Source organism: Syngnathus scovelli, chromosome 15 (assembly GCF_024217435.2).
Source record: "Syngnathus scovelli strain Florida chromosome 15, RoL_Ssco_1.2, whole genome shotgun sequence".
In the NCBI taxonomy this organism is placed as follows: Eukaryota; Metazoa; Chordata; class Actinopteri; order Syngnathiformes; family Syngnathidae; genus Syngnathus; species Syngnathus scovelli.
Genome location: NC_090861.1, coordinates 3324930 through 3341611, shown reverse-complemented (window position 1 = coordinate 3341611; position 16682 = coordinate 3324930). Strand labels below are relative to the sequence as shown.

Sequence of the window (16682 nt, the reverse complement as noted above, 5' to 3'; positions counted from 1 at the left end):
AGTTGCAACATAAAATATATAAAATAAAGACTACCCGGAAAAATACAAGCAGACATGCAATTTAGTTTAATATAGTTTATTTGTCTTAACTATTTGACACAGCGAGTGCTTCAAGAACAATATTAACAACACAAACAATCACAGTTGATCCAATACAGCAGTGAGTGAGTCCCCACAAACCAAGCATCATTTTTAATGAACTTCTTTGCAATCCTGGGGAGAGGGGAATGACACACAATATTGACAGCTACACACAACCGTATACATTAAAACTGTGCAATTTAAAGCTAACGTGGACACACACACACACGCGCACACACACACAAAGTTGACTGATTAATGGAGTCTCTTGCATCTTTTCAGACCAACATTGTCTCCTCGATGTCACCATGTTGATTGCTTGGTCCCACACAACATGCTAGGAGACAAAAAGCCTATTTCTTTGTGTTGGTCCCGCCTCCAAAATACTTTCATCTGTTTTGATTTGTTTGATCATAAAAATACAGCAGCTCTCTTTTCAGTGTGCTCCTTCTCTGCTTTTTAACACCTAATGTTTTAATCAACGTAATGAAGTTCAGTAGACAGCGCAGGCCAGTGATGCATGGATAGAGAAGTGTGTGGGGAGGAAGGGCCGCAGGTTTTAATAGCAGAGCAGATATAAGACTAACTAGGTCACATGTTTCCTTATTAGTAGGCGTGATTGGCCACATAGAGGGACTGCCCAGCTGCGCCACCGCTGCCGGAGGACTCGTACTTGCCCAGGGCGGCCAAGCTGTTAGCCTGAAAAATAAGAAACGAAATGCGTTAAAAAAATAATAATCCAAGTCGACAACCTTTTTCCTTCGTCTACCTCAGCGCGCTTGATGAACTCCTCGGTCGCGGCCTTCTCGTTGCTCATGTCCCCTCGCCAGGCCTGTAGGGCTGAGGCCTGCAGGGCGCGGCCGTAGGAGAAGGTGAGTGCCCAGGGCTTGGCCAAGGGGCAGGTATTGATGGCGTTGAGGTTGACACTGGCCTCTTCCTCCGACTGGCCGCCCGACAGGAAGGTCACGCCTAAAGAGGGGCAACGACGAGTGAGCGGCGAGGCCTACGCGCAAGGGGTGACGGCGACATCGGTCGGGTCTCACCTGTGACGGCGGGAGGCACGGTGCGGCGGAGAGCGGTGACGGTCGCCATGGCGATCTCCTCGTTGCTGTACTTGGTGGGGCAGGCGTGTCCGGCGGTGACCATGTTGGGCTTGAGCAGGGTGCCCTCCAGGTAGATGTGGTGGTCCGACAGAGCCTTGTACACAGCGGCCAGGACCTCGAGGTGGACGGACACGCTTTTGTTACTTTCTGATCATAAAAGAGGACTTGAGCTTGATTACCTTCTCGGTGACGTACTGGCAGCGCTTCAGATCATGGTCTCCATCAGGGAGGATCTCTGGCTCCACAATGGGAACGATGCCATTCTGCAATTAGTAGCGTACAAGGTTACCAAAGAAGTGTCCAAAACGCCACCACACCTTTATCTAAACACAAGGAAATGAACAAAAAAAAACCACCAACCTGCTGGCAAATGCTAGCGTAGCGTGCTAGCACGTTGGCGTTCTCAAATATAGCCAGCTCGGAGGGTGTGGTATCGCTGATCTTCAGCACGCAGCGCCACTTGGCAAAGTCAGCGCCGTCCTTCTTGTACTGGGCGCAGCGCTCTGACAACCCGTCCAGACCTGCGACGCAGAGAAACATCCGCTAGTCAATCACCTGAAGATGGTTGATGACGATTTATCTGTGTTATGCACCGCCCGCCCTGACCTTGAGTGGTAGTCTCTCCATTGGTTCCGGCGAGGGGAACAACACCTTTGTCCACCTGCGAAAAAAGTCACTTTAGATCAGGGATGGGCAAACCTTTGTGTGCAACATTTTTTTAATGGACAGAAAAAAAATAAAACTGAAGTTTTGCAGGTTAAATAACTTTTGCGGTGGATGTAACGAACTGCCTGCTCTTGAAACCTGACCCCGTGTTGACACAACACTGTGAGAGCGTGCGTGTGTGCGTGATTCCTTTCAAGAGCAGACCCATGGGACGACAAAATGGACACCGCCGGCAGCCATTTGGAGTGCGCACCTTGATGCCGACGACAATTCCACGGTCCTTGATGAGCTTGGAGAAGGACGTGCCGTCGTCGGTGTTCTGGTAGAGCGTCTCGTGAAAGAAGATGACGCCACCGATGCAGTTGTCGATGCGCCCGTCGGCCGTGAACAGCAGTTGACGGTAGCGCCGGCGGTTCTCCTCCGTGTTGTCCACGCCGATGGGGGTGAAGCGCTTCGCCATGCTGCCTAAAACAATTTGAAGTTCCATTTTATGACAGGCTTTTTTTTCTTCTTCGCCACGTGCAACCGAGGCGTACCTGTGGACTCGTCGGCAGCGAGGATGCCCTTGCCGGGGGCCACGATCCTCAGGGCGATGTCCTGCAGCTCCTTCTTCTGAGCAGGAGTTAGCGCGGGGAACTGGTGAGTCATGGTGGCTGAAAACAAACAGACAACATTATCTTTATGTCACCCATCCAACATGGCAACTTCTAGCATCCGAAGAAAGCTGCATTTTTACTTCTAGGCCGACTGTTCCTCAAAAGACAACTTTGACACGGCGTCTAGTTCGTGACTGAAGGGAATCCGGCAAGCAGTCAGGACGTGCCGACGAGCACGCTTTTATCCTCCCCCCTCCCCCCCGCTGTGCTCCGCCGTAAATAATTGATTACGCAAGCTCTCTGCTGCACAAGCAGACAGAGGCGGAGCTACTATTACGTAACGGGATGCTGCTGGGATCGCCGCGCTCTCCTCAGCAACCCAGCCTCGTTCATTCAATCTTTCTTTCATGCTGTTTAATCGTTACCTTTCATTGTGATGCCCACCGCAGAAGGTCATTTATAACAAAGAGGAAATCAATACAACCATGTTGACATACAAATGAGATTCGATGACTCCACGTCTAGCTAACGACAACGTTTTGGACTAGTTCGCAGTCTGGTAAACTTCCACATGGAGTTCCACACAGAGAGGGGCATTCATGCGAAGACAATGGATCGGGCGGCACAAAAAGAAATGTGTGTGCTGACGGGGTGACAAAGTGAGTCGGGCCTGGAGGCCGGCCAACAGGCCCCGCTCTTCCTGCGTGCTAATCCTCGGCTTAGGGAGCGCCGTGAGGTAACAAACAACACCCGATGCAGGTGAATGTGACGAGGTTGTAGCTGTTTGTTTACACTCGATAAAAAGTGGACAAAAGGCGGCGGCGTCAGCTAACAGGAAACACACGCTCAGCAAATAACAGCTATCTTTTGTCAAGCACGGAATAGTGTATGAGCGCCAAAAGTGTTGTGAAAACATCAACTGAGACAAATTACATCATAAACGCCTACACCAATTATGCTATGAGGCTAACTGCATGTTTAAACCTGCCAATATTGGATGATTAATATAAAGTATACAAAATGGCTGCTTCAAAACAAAATGGCCTATTGATTCCTTCTATTATACGTTCTTGAGACCTTTTTGCGTCTCCTGTTATATTGATTTGTGCACCCAATTTTGCATCTAGCAATTTGAGGGGGGAATTTTTTCCAGACTCCTTTAAATTCCAAGAATGTGTGACTTGACAGTCAAAAGACCTTCACTGTCACGTAAACAAGCAACCCCGAGGATGATACAGGTCGAGTGCAGCAGGGGCGTCTGCAGTCACAAATGGAAAAATGGGAGGGGGGCGGGGGGGTTGCAGCCTGTTGCGCAGCGCCTTTAGTCGCCATTTCTGCACTGCGCCATCCATTGACTTCATTCAAGCAGTCAACAATGCATAAATTTCGAAAACCTCCTGAAAAATACCCAACAATCTCACTAGTAGTGTATATCTTTTGGCCCCGCCCCCTCCTCCACCAAGGATGTCTACGTGCTCAGGAGCAGCTACTCACTCGCGCGCACGCCATCCTTTCTCACGGGCATCAAACGTGCACGCGCACCAGCGTTCGCATCGCTGGACGAGCCCGAGCTGTTCATTTACGACGACGCAACAGGCCACCTTGTCACCCTTGAAGGTCATCCCATTCTCGCCCACGACAAAGTATTGAGAAGCAAATTAAATGATAATGACACGCAGAGATGACATTTTTTCTGAGAGCTGACAGTTGAGAATTCACGGTTAGCTCACGGTTAAAAGCTAAGCTAGGCAAGATGAAGCCTCAGCATCACGACAGGGAGGAAACAAAATGGCGCTTGGCAGCTGTGGTCAGATAGACATGTATCCTTTACCTTCTCTTGTGGGGGGAAGTGCGAAGTGACGAGAAGAGGTCCAAGGAGAAGGATGCCGAGCTTCCGCGGAGACCGACTGTGCTGCAGAGCAACGTGACGCTTTACAAAACCTCGGGGAACCGGGGAGGGGCGGGGCGGAGTGGGCACTGCGTCATACTTGCGGGAGGCAGGGCGGTCAGCAGTGCGCATGCGCAGAAGAGCATCATCCGTCAATGGAATGCGTGAGGAAGTTGACTTTTTCAGGAAGCTGTAGAAACTCGACCGTTTAACGATGGGACGTATTTAATTGGTAAATCTGCACATTTTGTGTGGTTCTTTTATATATAAAATAAAATGCTCTGTTTTTATTCACACTCAACACGTATACTCTCATTGGTTCTGCATTGCGTCACAGGGAGAGCTGTTTTTTAATGCTTTGGTTTACGAGCGTTGCAAAATAAGATCGGCATGACACAGCACTAAAACCAGAAGTCTTCTTTTAGCATTTTAATTAGTAGTAGCTGCCTTCTGTACTAGTAGCTTAATTTGAATCAAGGAAACTGTACTATTTTATTTGTTGAAATTATTTCTTCCACCCTTGTTTTTTAAAAACGTTGAAAATGAACTTAGGAAATCACATCTGACAGAATGTTTGCACTAGATGTCATTGTGCAGGATTGTATGTAATCTCTCGGTCAACGTGTCATAACTGGCAGTTGGGCAACGACTGGTGAGTCAACCTGCATGTTGAAATTTGCTCCAATGAAGCATAGTGATAAACGCAGCACACAAAGACCTTTTCTTTAAAAAGACATCATAAACGCTCCTATGAATTGTATAAAGAGGATTTTTTTTTGTAATTATATATATATATATATATATATATATATATATGTATAAATAAGCATTCTCTCAACAAAACATAAAAGTCAGGATCACTCGTGAGGCATTCGGGTATATCGGGAAATAAAATAGGTGATAAGAAAAAAAGCTTTGTACCTGTGAAAACATCAATCTGGAAAACGGCTTGCACAAGTGACTACACAAAAAATAAAATGGGGAGCATTGTCCTCCGCTTGTGTGACCTTTTGTTCCATAACACCAGTTGCGGCAATATCGACAGGCAAGTCCATGAACAAATCTCATTTCTTGTTGTGCAAACACAAAAGCTTTAGAAAGGTGCTCTCTTTTTGGGTTTGGTGTCAAACAAAATGTAAACATTTCAGGTGCCTGAGATTCTTTTGTGCATCCTGTGAGAGCAGACTTTGACCAACTAGACTTTCATTGACCATTTACGAATACTGAGGCCCTGAAAGAGATGATTTGAGTTTGGCTCAAAATGGCTGCTTGAAATACAAATGTCTTCCTGACTTCCTGTTGAATTTCACACACACGAGTCCTTGAGATATTTCCTCTACATCGGGTCGTCGGTCCAGTTTAGCACGCTTTGTTGTGAAAGGGTAACCTGATAGTGAATGTAGTTTAAGGCCATGCAGTAAACAACAATGGAGGATCTGTTTCTTCCCAAGAGGCCATTTTAGGGATGGACCCGCCATTTTGTTAGCAAAGTCTGTTCCATAGCAAGCTGTCTCAATTGACGGAATCAAACAAACACCTCCTTACGCGGGCCAGCTTCCTGCAGCTGCGCATCGGGCGTGTTTGGCGGCCCGAGTAACGAGTCGTACTCGAAGCCTTTGAGTGGCTGCAGTGAAAGCGTGAGGCCTCGGCGGGCTTTGGCTGCGCGGTCGGGTCGCTCCCTCAACTCCAGGATCACCTGGGAAAAAAAGGCTGGGTTGTAACAGTTGCTGTATCGTACTTTAGATTCAATTACCTCCACAGGGTGGCGCTGCAGCAGGTTTTGGTCAAAGCTGAGTCCACGGAAGAAGGTCTGGCGTTGGAAACGATCCAGGGTGCGAAGTCGGCGGGCGGGCATTTTGCACAGTAGCTGTACAGAGAGAGTGTGGAAATAACCCAAGAAGGAGAAATAGATGTTCTTTAACTGTGCTCACCTCTGTGATGAGCATGGCCAAAGGGGGGCTCAGGCTGAGGGGCATTTCATAGGGGAAAGACCGCACCCTCCTCAGCATGCCACAGTGGTCCGGCTCTGGAGGCAAGGGGAACTAAGGAGAAATTTAACCATCAACACCATTCTGACTGGTATGAAAACTCAGGAGTTTCCATGACGACATCACCTTGCCGGTAGCCAACGAGAATAGCATGATGCCCAGCGACCACCAATCGACAGCGTGGTTGTAGGGACCGCCGCTCAGCACCTCAGGGGCTGCGGTGTAAACAAAAGCGTGCTCACAATGCCCTCATAGAATGATGTGGCGGGTTGTTCCTCACCCATGTACTGGATGGTGCCGCAGATGGTGAAAGCCCGACCTCCACGCTCCAGGCGGCGGGACAAACCAAAGTCGGCCAGACGGAGGTGTCCTGGAATGCACCATTAATTCTCATGAACCTCTGAAGCGGACTGTCATTCTTATTGATGACCAATAAGCAGATGTCAGGAAGGTTCTGGAAGTTTACAAAATGGTACATTGCTGCCCTCTGCTGGACATTAGTTGACTTACCATTGTCTGTCAGCAAGATGTTCTCCATCTGGAAGGAATTGAGAGATATACATTTATCAATCAATGACTTTGAGGCAAAAATCAACTTTCATACCTTCACATCTCTATGGATGATACCAAAGTCATGAAGAAACCCTACAGAGGGGAAAAAAAGAGCAAATGTTAATAAACTTGCTTCACATTTAACATGGGAGCTGCCTTTTGCTTTAATTACATGACCGTCTTTATAATTAATCCAAACGTGAGCTCACCCAGCGCAGAGCCCAGCTCGGCAGCAAAAACCCGCACCGTGTCCTCGGCGAAGAGTCCGATCATCTGCCAGTAGGTGTAAAGGTCGCCGGTGCTGCAGTAGTCGCACACTAAAAGGCAGAAGACGTAATTAAACGTCCACATTTTTCACACGTTGGGTGAAATAGCAATGAGCCTCCGAAACGCCAGGTGGCGACAAAGCTCGTCTTAGATATCGTGAATAAATGGCTAGATTGTTATGATTGTGCTCATAAACGCCTTTGATTTTTTCCTTGTATTCATTTCTATTGTGCACAGTGCCAGTTTAACATGAATATCAAACTTTAATCACATTATAATAATCATATGATGCGGCTCACTGGGGTCTGCATACACTCAGTTCGTGCATTAGGGATGTGATTCCCAAGCACAACAGTGGGGAGGGGGGTAGAGGGGCAAGGGGGTTCGCTGAAGTCCAGAGGGCCAGTGGATGTGCTCTTGTTCACAGAGTGGGGGCGGGCAGTAACACAAAATAGGTCACACTTTCTAAGTCACTGGATAATTGAACAAGGGGAGGGGGGTCACGAGAAAAAGCAAAAGAAGATGGAGTCAAGACAGCATAATTTTGTGAGCCTCGGGATTGGGGAGAATTGTCGGTTCAGGGGTGAGGTGTGGATGTTGAAGGTGGGGGGTTTTTGAGGTGGGTGGGGTCATTGCTCTGTGGCTGACTCACTAATGTAGAGGTGGCGCTGCGTCTGCCAACAGTCCTGCAGGTCGTGCACAAACGGGTGGCGAATCTGACGCTGAGGGGAAAATTCAAAGAGTTGTGCCGACGCTCGGCTCCGACGGGAGTAGAGGCTACAACTAGCGGGGAAATTCAAACGTTTCTCCCTGACGAGAACTCGAGAAGTACTCACCTGAACTATCACTTCTTCTTTTGACTGCTCCAGCACACCTAATCGGAGGATCTCAGATTTGGGAATCACCTGCACAATGTCGTCACAACACTTTCAGTGCATGAGTCAAATTATTTGGAATTATTTGAGTGATCATTGAGACCCACTTTGACGGCATACGTTCTCTGTTTGGCCTTGTCCTTCACCTTCAAGATGGGTCCGAAAGAACCTTTGGCGATGTAACCTAACACCTGACAACAACAATATATATTTGAACACAAGCACATGCAAGGCATGAAAAAAAAGCATTCACCTGAAAGTGTTCTTGTCCAGGCACAGCCCTGTGGGGGAACTCGGGTAGGAACATAGCGACGAAGCCCGGAAGGCTCCATTCGGATCTCAACTTGTCTGGGCCCACCCCCGCCAGCCTCAGGACGTGTTCGGGGATGTCAGGCGCCCTGCCTTGGAGCATGTGCCGGCGATCCAGGCGCAAAGCGGGTGGCGCCAGGCGGCACAAGGTTGCAGGCAGTGACAGGCCCATGCTGGACAGGAAGCCACGCCAGCCTGATGAGAGGGGCTCTTCCTCGCGGCGATCAGCCGGCTTCTGGTGGAGTTTGGGAAGTCAAGAAAGGATTCATCAAACATGATCAACGAGTGTACTGAATGACGTGTTAGTCACGTGACTGCCGCCTGCGGGCCAAACGGCAGATGTGCAGTGTATGTGTAACGGAGCGTGGAAGATTCTATTACTGAGCCTCCAGTAGTAGAAACATAAACAAAATATTGCCGTCTCATTGACCAAAGTACCGCAAAGTACATTCAAAAATTCGTATTTGCAGGGAAAATGATCACCATGGAAACGGGAGCCCCGCATCATCAGCGTCATACCGTCCCAAAATGTCGCCCCCCCCCCCCCCTCCGTTTACCTTCTTGCTGCCGTCGGCCCCCATCTGCGTGACAGCACACGCGAGCGCGCCTCATCGGTGCCGTCGAGCGTCTCCGGAACCTTCTCGTGCCAAAACAGTTTTGTAAACCTTGAGAGAAGACGCGAACAAACGCCACTATAATCTACTCTAAAACGGAGCGAAGAATATGGCGACATTAAAAAAAAAAAAAGGTTAATCCTGGGTGGGCGTGACCATAAACGAACCCGCCCACATGCTCGTCAGCCAATAGGAGTGCGGGAAGAAAATAACAGTTTTAAGCACCGCCTACTGGTCTACCAGATTAGGGCATCGGATGTACAGTCAGTCAATTTCATTTACCGTCCAATTCGAATGACTAAAGCGATACATAATTCACAAGAAACGACAAATAATGCATGATGTGAAGCTCTAAAAATAGTTCATTACACTCACTGTGTAATAAAGTCACAATTTAGCTAGATTAGACAGCGCAAGTGCCTTTTATTTGAGCGGAAGAACATAATACAGTGCCACATGTCCACATTCTGTCGAGTGTTGTTGTGAGGACTTTCTACAAAATAAACCAAACTGTGGAGCTTTAAATAAAAAAAACGAAGGGGGAGGGTATGATCAGTCATCCTCATCGAAGTCCTTCTTGCCCTGTGGAGGTTTGGGCCCTCCTGCTGGTTTGGCCATGATGATCTGGGAAAAAAAAAAAGAGCAAACAGAAGCATAAATTAATAATAATGTGACCACGTGAAGGAGGTCTGAGGAAGCAAAAGTCTTCTTGGTCTTCATTTGTTGTCTTACAATTCCAATCGACTGCATGCCCATGCAATCACATCATTGCGTTTGTTTTGAGTGAATTCATTCCGTAAACACACCCTTGTTGTGACGTCACTTTTTTCGATAGTTGTTTTTCTTAAACACATCCACTAAAGTTAGTAGTGCCAGGCAACTCTTCACACGTGAGAGCACACACGTTCCAGGACCTACTGACTGTGCGCCTTCTAGTGCGTTTCAAACTTATCGGGCTCCTCGTCCCAGTTGTCCTTGTCCCAGTGGCCACTCTGCTTGGGAGCCTTGGGTCCCCCTGCGGCCTTAGCCATGATGATCTGGGTCGTACACACACAGCTAAGCTAACCGGCGACGCAAAACCTCTGGACCGGACGCAGAAGTGACCAACGTTTGCATCTTCCGTGGGACAAAATGCGCCTCGGAGGCCGTACCTGGTCCACTCGCAGTACTGTGATGGCGGCGTTAGTGGCCAGTTTGATGCCCCAGTATTTGACCAGGAACGGGTCCAGGATGCCAGCTTCGGCCACGTCCTTCACCGAAGGGCCGTCTCCCTGAAAAACGACACGTAGTCAGTCGTCGTCGTCCTGGAGAAGTGTATTGTCGTCCGTGTTTATTGGCCCACCTCAATATCAAAACCCGCGTTCTTGTTGCCCTCATGATGGGCTGAGTACATCTTGGAGATGAGCTCGTTGGCCTTCACGCCGGAGTTCTCCGCCAGAGCGCGCGGCACCGCTTCGAAGGCATCTGCAAACTTTTTGATGGAGTACTGCTCCAAACCGGGGCAGGTCTTAACGGCAAGAGAGAAGATGACAAAGATGTCAGATGATGAAGAATGTTTTGAAGGAGGTCCAAAGGGAAGCGCGCACCTCTCCGTAGGAGGTGAGTCGACTGGCCAACTCGATCTCGGTGGCTCCCGCACCGGGGACCAGACGGTTGTCCTGGAAACAGAAGGTGAGATCAATTGCAAAAGCAGTCCTGGGAACCGCTAAATTGTGAGGGGAAAAAAAAAACCTCACCCTAACGAGGACCTTGAAGGTGTTAACTCCGTCGTCGATGGCCCGCTCGATGTCATCCATCAGGTTGTCGGTGGAGCCTCGGATCACCACGGTAGACATGGCGCCATCTTCTTTCTCTGATCCATCAGAAAAAAAACTTTTCACTTGGAAGCTTAAATCACGCGAGACGCTGATAGCGAGAAATGACGCACCGTGTTTGAAGACCACCACCTGAGTGTCGCCCACCTCCGTCAGATAAACGCTGTCGCAGTGACCGATCTCTTCAGGTGTGGGTGCAGTCTAGAGGGGCAATCAAGAGGGTTAAGATTTTTAATATACAATTTTTTTTAAATAGGAAGACTCACCAGCCTGGGCAGAGCTACGGCGCCCACGGTCTTGCATAACCTCCTCAGGTCCCACTTGGAGTTCAGCCTGAGTGAGAGAAATATTTTCTCCAATTATTTTCCTCTATCTCGTGAGAATGTTTTTCAATTCTAATCTCCTTACCGGACCACCATCAGCTTGTACTTGTTGGCGTAGTGCAGCGCCATGTCGGCCACCTTGCCGCCCGTCACCACCACATTGGCGCCGGCGTCCTTGATAGCTTTCACCTGCACCTCCATCATGTCCTCCTCGCCCTTGCTGAAGTCCATCAGCTCCTTGGCGTTGTTTATCAGCACCGTGCCCTGCACCCGACAATGTCGTTACTTCTCTTCGTGATTTACGTTTCTTCTTATGGGACTAAATAAAGAACTATCATCATTTTATGAGTGGCTCACCTTGGTCTCGGTCACCATGCAGTCGAAGGGACAGGAGAAGACGGCGATCTTGGCGTCTTTCATCGACGTGACGTCTCCCTCCGCCTCCTTTTTGAACACCATACCGTGCAGCACGGAGGACGCCGTCACGCCGCAACCCTGACGAGAAGAGGGTTAAAAAGTCAACAAGGCCTAAAAGTAAGACTCTATCCATAAATTTGAGGACACTCACCAGGATCTTACACACGCGGACGCTGTCCACATTGAAACTGCCGGACTCTGGGAAGATGGACACTGAAATAAAATGGAAGAAAAGGCCATCAAAAGAGGAGATAGAGTGAGGTGACATCCAGAAGGGGGCGCTGGTACTCACCGCAAGCTTGTGCAATGAGGTTGGCCAGGTAGTCTTCGTTGCCGTACTGTTTGCTGGTGATGGCCGTGCGGATCATCGCCGAGGCTTCCTTCAGGTCGTGGAGGTTCTTGGCTGTTGAGCACACGCACTCGGGCAGTAGCTCCAGCGCCTTCCGGCACGCCTTCTCGTAGCCTTCGATCACCTGTGGCCAAGCCGTTTCCAGATTTTGTTAATGGCCACATTTTGTTTTGTTGAAGGTATCTGAGAGGGGTTTGCATATTGCGTCCCCAACATACCTCCGACACGGAAAGGCCCATCCGTAGGAGCTCCTCAGCAAGCTCCAGCAGTGCGCCAGCAAACACCAGGACGAAGTTGGTGCCATCGCCCACCTCCTGTTCTTGCATGTGGGACGCCATCACGACCATTTTGGCCGCTGGATGCTGCACCTAACGGGTTTTAAAGAACCAGGTCAGACTCAATCAATCGATGATGTCACAGCGATGGCAGGCGACGCTTACCTCCAGTTCTCTGAGGATGGTGGCGGCATCATTGGTGACAAACAGCTTCTCCAAGTGGTTGATGACCATTTTGTTCATGCCTGGAGGAAAAAAGGGGGCACGGCATTCATTTAATATCCCTTTTTTGGGGGGTAAAATTAAGTGTGTGGGATGGCCACATACCATTGGGCCCGTAGGCCGAGCGTGTGGTCTGTGAAAGTTCTTTGCAGGCTCGGATGTTGCGAAAAACGGCTTCTTCAAGACCGGAATAGTGCTGCAATGGATGATGTCATATTTACAAATGGTGATTGATGTGTAGAAAGTTTTTTTTCCATTGAGTATTGTACTAAATTAACCTGTATTATTTCGGCTTTTAAAAATCTAGAAATATTGTTTTAAAAAAACGACATACTTGAATTTTTTTTATTTAAAAAATAAACATATAAGGGGAAATGAAAATTCCTTAATGCTTATTTCCATTAGCATTAGCACAACTCATGACAGCTTGATTCTTAGCAGTCATATCAAAACTGATCCTCAATGAAGATCTGTACGTTCACATTATACATATAGGACAAGTAAAGCACGTTGATGATGTCCAGATGGTACCATCACCCCAACCACGCTCCAGAACTTTCTCCGGGTCTGAGCATGCAACATTACGCGCTAACAAGGCGGCTATGGCTAACTAGCTAGCACGTTGCTTGACGAGTCTTAATGGCGGGGGAGTTCCAACGTAAAATTGAAGATACATATAGGCTCACCTTGGCGCCGTCTTTTAACATTTGGGCAAAGCCCGGAGCTTTAGGGACATGGAGAGCCATTGTTTTTTTGCGGCGTCACAACGTGTAGGGAAAGCCGCAGCGTGGACAGCACAAAGCCGGAGAGATAGAGGAAAGGGCGGGGCTTCCTGTGGCGAGGCGTCGGCCTTTCCACAGTAAGCGAGAAGGGACAAATTTAATCAATATCGCATTTGAAGGATGCCTTTTTTTTTTCCTACGTAAGGTTTAATCAGGGGAAAAATAATATTATTCACTCTGAACACATTGCACAAAGGTAAAATAAAATGTTAATATGGTGCAAATCTATTAAATGCATTCATCAGAATAAAACACGTGGTGCAAATCTATTAAATGCATTCATCAGAAAAAAACACACACAAGTATATACTATAAAATGGCAGTTTAATTCACATTTGGTAATTTTCCCCCCTTTCTGTAATTAGAAAGGTTGTCCTTAGATGCTCTAAATGGCGTATTTTCTCATTCTAAACAGTAAGTCATGCAAATCACATTACAGAACAATTTTACTTTTCTCACATCTGCCTTGAGGATATACATGCATAGAAAAAAAAAACCTCCAGAAATTGTAAAAAAAAAAAAAAAAAAAAAAAGGCACATTCATATGGATAATACTATAAAACCAAGTGAGACAAATATTAATTTCATTATTGCATACATATTAGTAGTGTTAGTTCTACGGGTACAATTTTGGTTTCATTCATTAAAAAAATACAGTAAATAATGACTAATTAACAAAAGTGTTTCAAGAACATTGTAACTAATACATTTGGTTGTAGCAGCTAGAGGAAGGACAATCCCAAAAACAAATCCACTTTCGTTAGCTATAAAGTTGACCCATAGTGACCCCTAATTAGCTTCGAGAAATAGGCAAGTAACACATCTGGTTTCTATAACATGGCCGCATATATATGGAAGGTCCCTTTACGATGACATTAATGAAGGCCTCATTTGCGGACGGCTCGGATCCATCCGCCGAAACGTTGCGACGCTTGTGAGGCTTGGTGACTCAAGTTGGAGCAGCTGAGTTTCCCGCTGGGGTCCAACCTCCTCCTCATCACTATGGTCGCTGTCGTCGTCATGTCTGTCAAAGAACCGCACTTGTCTATTGTGTTGAACCTAAAGGACCAACACATCCAAATATAATATTCCAATGAGTTTTTGTCGTTGTTAGTGTACTGTCGAGACGCACGAGCAATGTTAAGATGCTAAAGTGTGAGAAAGAAAGACAACAGTGGAACCTCGAAAAGTCAATTTGGAATAACGCTACTGTAATCAAAGCTCCATGAAGTCCGCCTTAAGTCCGCCATTTTGTTTTTGGGTTTAAAGTGGCCATTTTAGGCTCCTTTAAAATAATATGTAAATTAGGCAATGATTTATCTTCAATAAATCAGTAACAGTAGAGGTTCCACTGTAAAGAAATGTAAATAAAAGAAAAGTTGTTCTCATTCCAGGCACATGCATCTCCAGCACATGCTCAAATTTCCTTTTTTAGTTGTTGCCATTTGTTTGGATGCATTTACCTTCTCCCTTTATTCTGCTATTTGAGAATAGCCAAAGCGCCTGTTGTAGAAGGGGGGGCAAAAACAACACTCCATGTTTAAGTGTGTAACTTTGAATGTCACAGCAGGAAGAGCACGACCGGAAAAATACATTCTTGGAATTTTATCTGGTTAGAATGCGCGCGCACACACAAACAGACGGGTCCCCTCCCATCTGCCCCTTCATTCCCCTCAGTTTGAAATCGAGGCGCGAAGAATGTGCTGGGGTGGGAGGGAGACGCCGGCTGGGATTGATTGTACGAGAAAATGTCAACGGCTCTCCGGAATGCACACAAATGTTTCATTCACAAACACACACTTACTTGTCGTCTCTTCCGATGAGCTCATCGAAGGCCTTCGATAGACGTTTAAGCCTGCGGAGTCCACTTGAGACCGAGTCCAGATCCTGGTCAAACTTCCTGTGGTGGGAAAGACGTTTAAAAGCGATTTATATACGGGAGAAACATGGACGTGACTCACGGTGTCTGGTTCTTCATGTTGGGAGAAGCAAAGGGGCTTCGCAGCGCCGCCATGCGAACCAGCTGCCTTCTTCCTCCTCCGTGCTTCACCCCGAGGACGCCGTTGTCCTGCTTTCCTCTGGAGCTCGGTGTGCGTCCGGTCCTGGCTGTGGACCTGCCGGTGCGTCTCGGGGTTTGGATGGACGGCGAGGCAGAGTCGGCCCCCTCGTTGATACGCCCCGGTGTCGTCACCAAGCACTGGTCCCGGGAGAACTCCCTGTTCCTTTGCAACTTCTGAATAAAAGGCGGTCAAGAAAATGAAGATGGGAACGCAAGATTTTTGTAGTGCAGAGTGAAAGTACCTGAACCACGCCCCCGATGGAGTTCCGAGCGCGGCGTGTCAGCTTGCGGACGGCGTCGGTTTTGGGCTGCTCCTTGGTGGGCTCGCCACCGGTATCCTTCTGGAGGGAATTGGTCTGAACGGCGCGCAGCGGGAGGCGCTTGCGAAGGGAAATGCGCAGCGAGTTGAGGGAGGATGAGGAGGATAGCTTGTGGAAGCCTTCGGGAGCCTCGGGGGAGCTCTCGGCATCCGAATCGTCTGAGGTCGTTTGGGCCCGCCAGATCCCAACTACGGCTTTTGCCACACCATCCATCATGGAAGAAAACACCCGTACAACACTGCAAGAGGACGGTTTGGTGTTAACTTTAAAATAAAACACATTATTTCAATCAAATTTTAATTTACATAGCAACTTTCATACTAAAAGACAAATACAATTTAAAATCAAAGACAAACACAATATAATTATTCTTATATCCCTGGAACCGTCTTGAAAAGGTAAAGGTACTTTTTTTTTTTAATTTTACGCACATACCTTATTTAATCTTTCACGCAACAAAAATCGGACAAGGGATTTCGGGACACAAGGGATTTTCAAACTGGCCAGCGCCCCTGAACGCAACGTTAGCTTCAAGATAAAGATAAAACTTTTCTCTCCCCACATCATCACTAAGGAAAAAAACATCATTCAAAGAATTTTTCTTAAGTGACGCATGTTTTCCTTACCTTAAAAGAAGCACTTTGTTGAAGACTCGATGAGTCTTCTGTTGTTTGAATTTGGCGGCGAAGCAGAAGCTCCAAGCGGGCTGGGAAACGCCCCGTCTGTGACGTCACACACATAGCCCGCCCTCCAGTCGTACTTCCGGTAGTTTCGGGTTAAATATTTACACAATTTTTATATAAAAGAATTACGTGATCAAATTTAATCTTTATGAGTTTGATTTTCATCATCACTAATATCAAATTAATTAAATCAGCGCCTTCCGAACTTTTTTTTTAAGACCTGTGTTTCATAAATACACCTGCAGATGTCGCTAAAGTCTTTGTGATAGTTCTTTTGGGTGGGAAAAGGTAGTTCAACTTTAGTTATTTGCCCGTCTCATGAGCCTTAAAACAATTTCTGCTAAATTACAATGTGATTAAATTCATCACTCTGCAGTAGCAATAAACGCACAAGGCTCTATTAAGTTCTCTTTGTTATGTAATAACCATTGATATTTACCAAGCCATCATACCACTTTGCTTTGTTTCTTTTAATTGGTTTTGGGTTATTCCTATCACA

At 47.3% G+C, this 16682-nt stretch overlaps 4 protein-coding genes across 9 annotated transcripts; all 4 read right to left on the bottom strand.

The window, feature by feature from the left end:
- Window positions 1-60: 60 nt before the first annotated feature.
- Window positions 61-4440, bottom strand: aldocb (aldolase C, fructose-bisphosphate, b). Its single transcript, XM_049742898.1, has 9 exons — window positions 4278-4440; window positions 2387-2503; window positions 2104-2315; window positions 1791-1845; window positions 1545-1705; window positions 1364-1447; window positions 1125-1299; window positions 851-1050; window positions 61-780 (listed from the first exon to the last, which is right to left on the bottom strand). Exons 2-9 carry the CDS (start codon window positions 2496-2498, stop codon window positions 688-690), a joined length of 1092 nt encoding a protein of 363 aa, XP_049598855.1. The 5' UTR covers window positions 2499-2503; window positions 4278-4440; the 3' UTR covers window positions 61-687.
- Window positions 4441-5034: 594 nt separating this feature from the next.
- rskrb (ribosomal protein S6 kinase related b) lies at window positions 5035-9182 on the bottom strand. The gene is made up of 13 exons (XM_049742862.2): window positions 8883-9182; window positions 8270-8560; window positions 8124-8207; window positions 7978-8046; window positions 7794-7863; window positions 7084-7191; window positions 6927-6967; window positions 6833-6860; window positions 6603-6692; window positions 6449-6537; window positions 6266-6376; window positions 6088-6201; window positions 5035-6030 (listed from the first exon to the last, which is right to left on the bottom strand). Exons 1-13 carry the CDS (start codon window positions 8904-8906, stop codon window positions 5860-5862), a joined length of 1290 nt encoding a protein of 429 aa, XP_049598819.1. The 5' UTR covers window positions 8907-9182; the 3' UTR covers window positions 5035-5859.
- Window positions 9183-9338: 156 nt separating this feature from the next.
- Window positions 9339-13195, bottom strand: cct8 (chaperonin containing TCP1, subunit 8 (theta)). 2 transcript variants are annotated; one of them, XM_049742797.1, is made up of 16 exons: window positions 13026-13195; window positions 12445-12535; window positions 12283-12362; window positions 12061-12210; window positions 11786-11966; window positions 11645-11706; window positions 11434-11571; window positions 11162-11340; window positions 11020-11086; window positions 10867-10954; window positions 10676-10791; window positions 10526-10597; window positions 10282-10446; window positions 10091-10210; window positions 9858-9976; window positions 9339-9563 (listed from the first exon to the last, which is right to left on the bottom strand). In XM_049742797.1, the coding sequence occupies exons 1-15, from the start codon at window positions 13083-13085 to the stop codon at window positions 9872-9874; spliced, it is 1674 nt and encodes a 557-aa protein (XP_049598754.1). In that variant the 5' UTR covers window positions 13086-13195; the 3' UTR covers window positions 9339-9563; window positions 9858-9871. The 2 variants fall into 2 exon arrangements, with proteins under 2 accessions (XP_049598754.1, XP_049598755.1); XM_049742798.1 differs by lacking the exon at window positions 9858-9976.
- A 233-nt stretch (window positions 13196-13428) lies between these two features.
- On the bottom strand, window positions 13429-16284 carry LOC125982388 (protein PIMREG). Of its 5 annotated transcripts, none has more exons than XM_049742935.1 (6): window positions 15936-16083; window positions 15423-15738; window positions 15083-15354; window positions 14926-15021; window positions 14585-14624; window positions 14006-14145 (listed from the first exon to the last, which is right to left on the bottom strand). In XM_049742935.1, the coding sequence occupies exons 2-5, from the start codon at window positions 15714-15716 to the stop codon at window positions 14594-14596; spliced, it is 693 nt and encodes a 230-aa protein (XP_049598892.1). In that variant the 5' UTR covers window positions 15717-15738; window positions 15936-16083; the 3' UTR covers window positions 14006-14145; window positions 14585-14593. The 5 variants fall into 5 exon arrangements, with proteins under 5 accessions (XP_049598889.1, XP_049598888.1, XP_049598890.1 ...); XM_049742934.1 differs by having other exon boundaries at window positions 14036-14180; XM_049742932.2 differs by lacking the exons at window positions 14585-14624; window positions 15936-16083 and adding an exon at window positions 16127-16284 and having other exon boundaries at window positions 13429-14180.
- Between the last annotated feature and the right edge of the window lie 398 nt (window positions 16285-16682).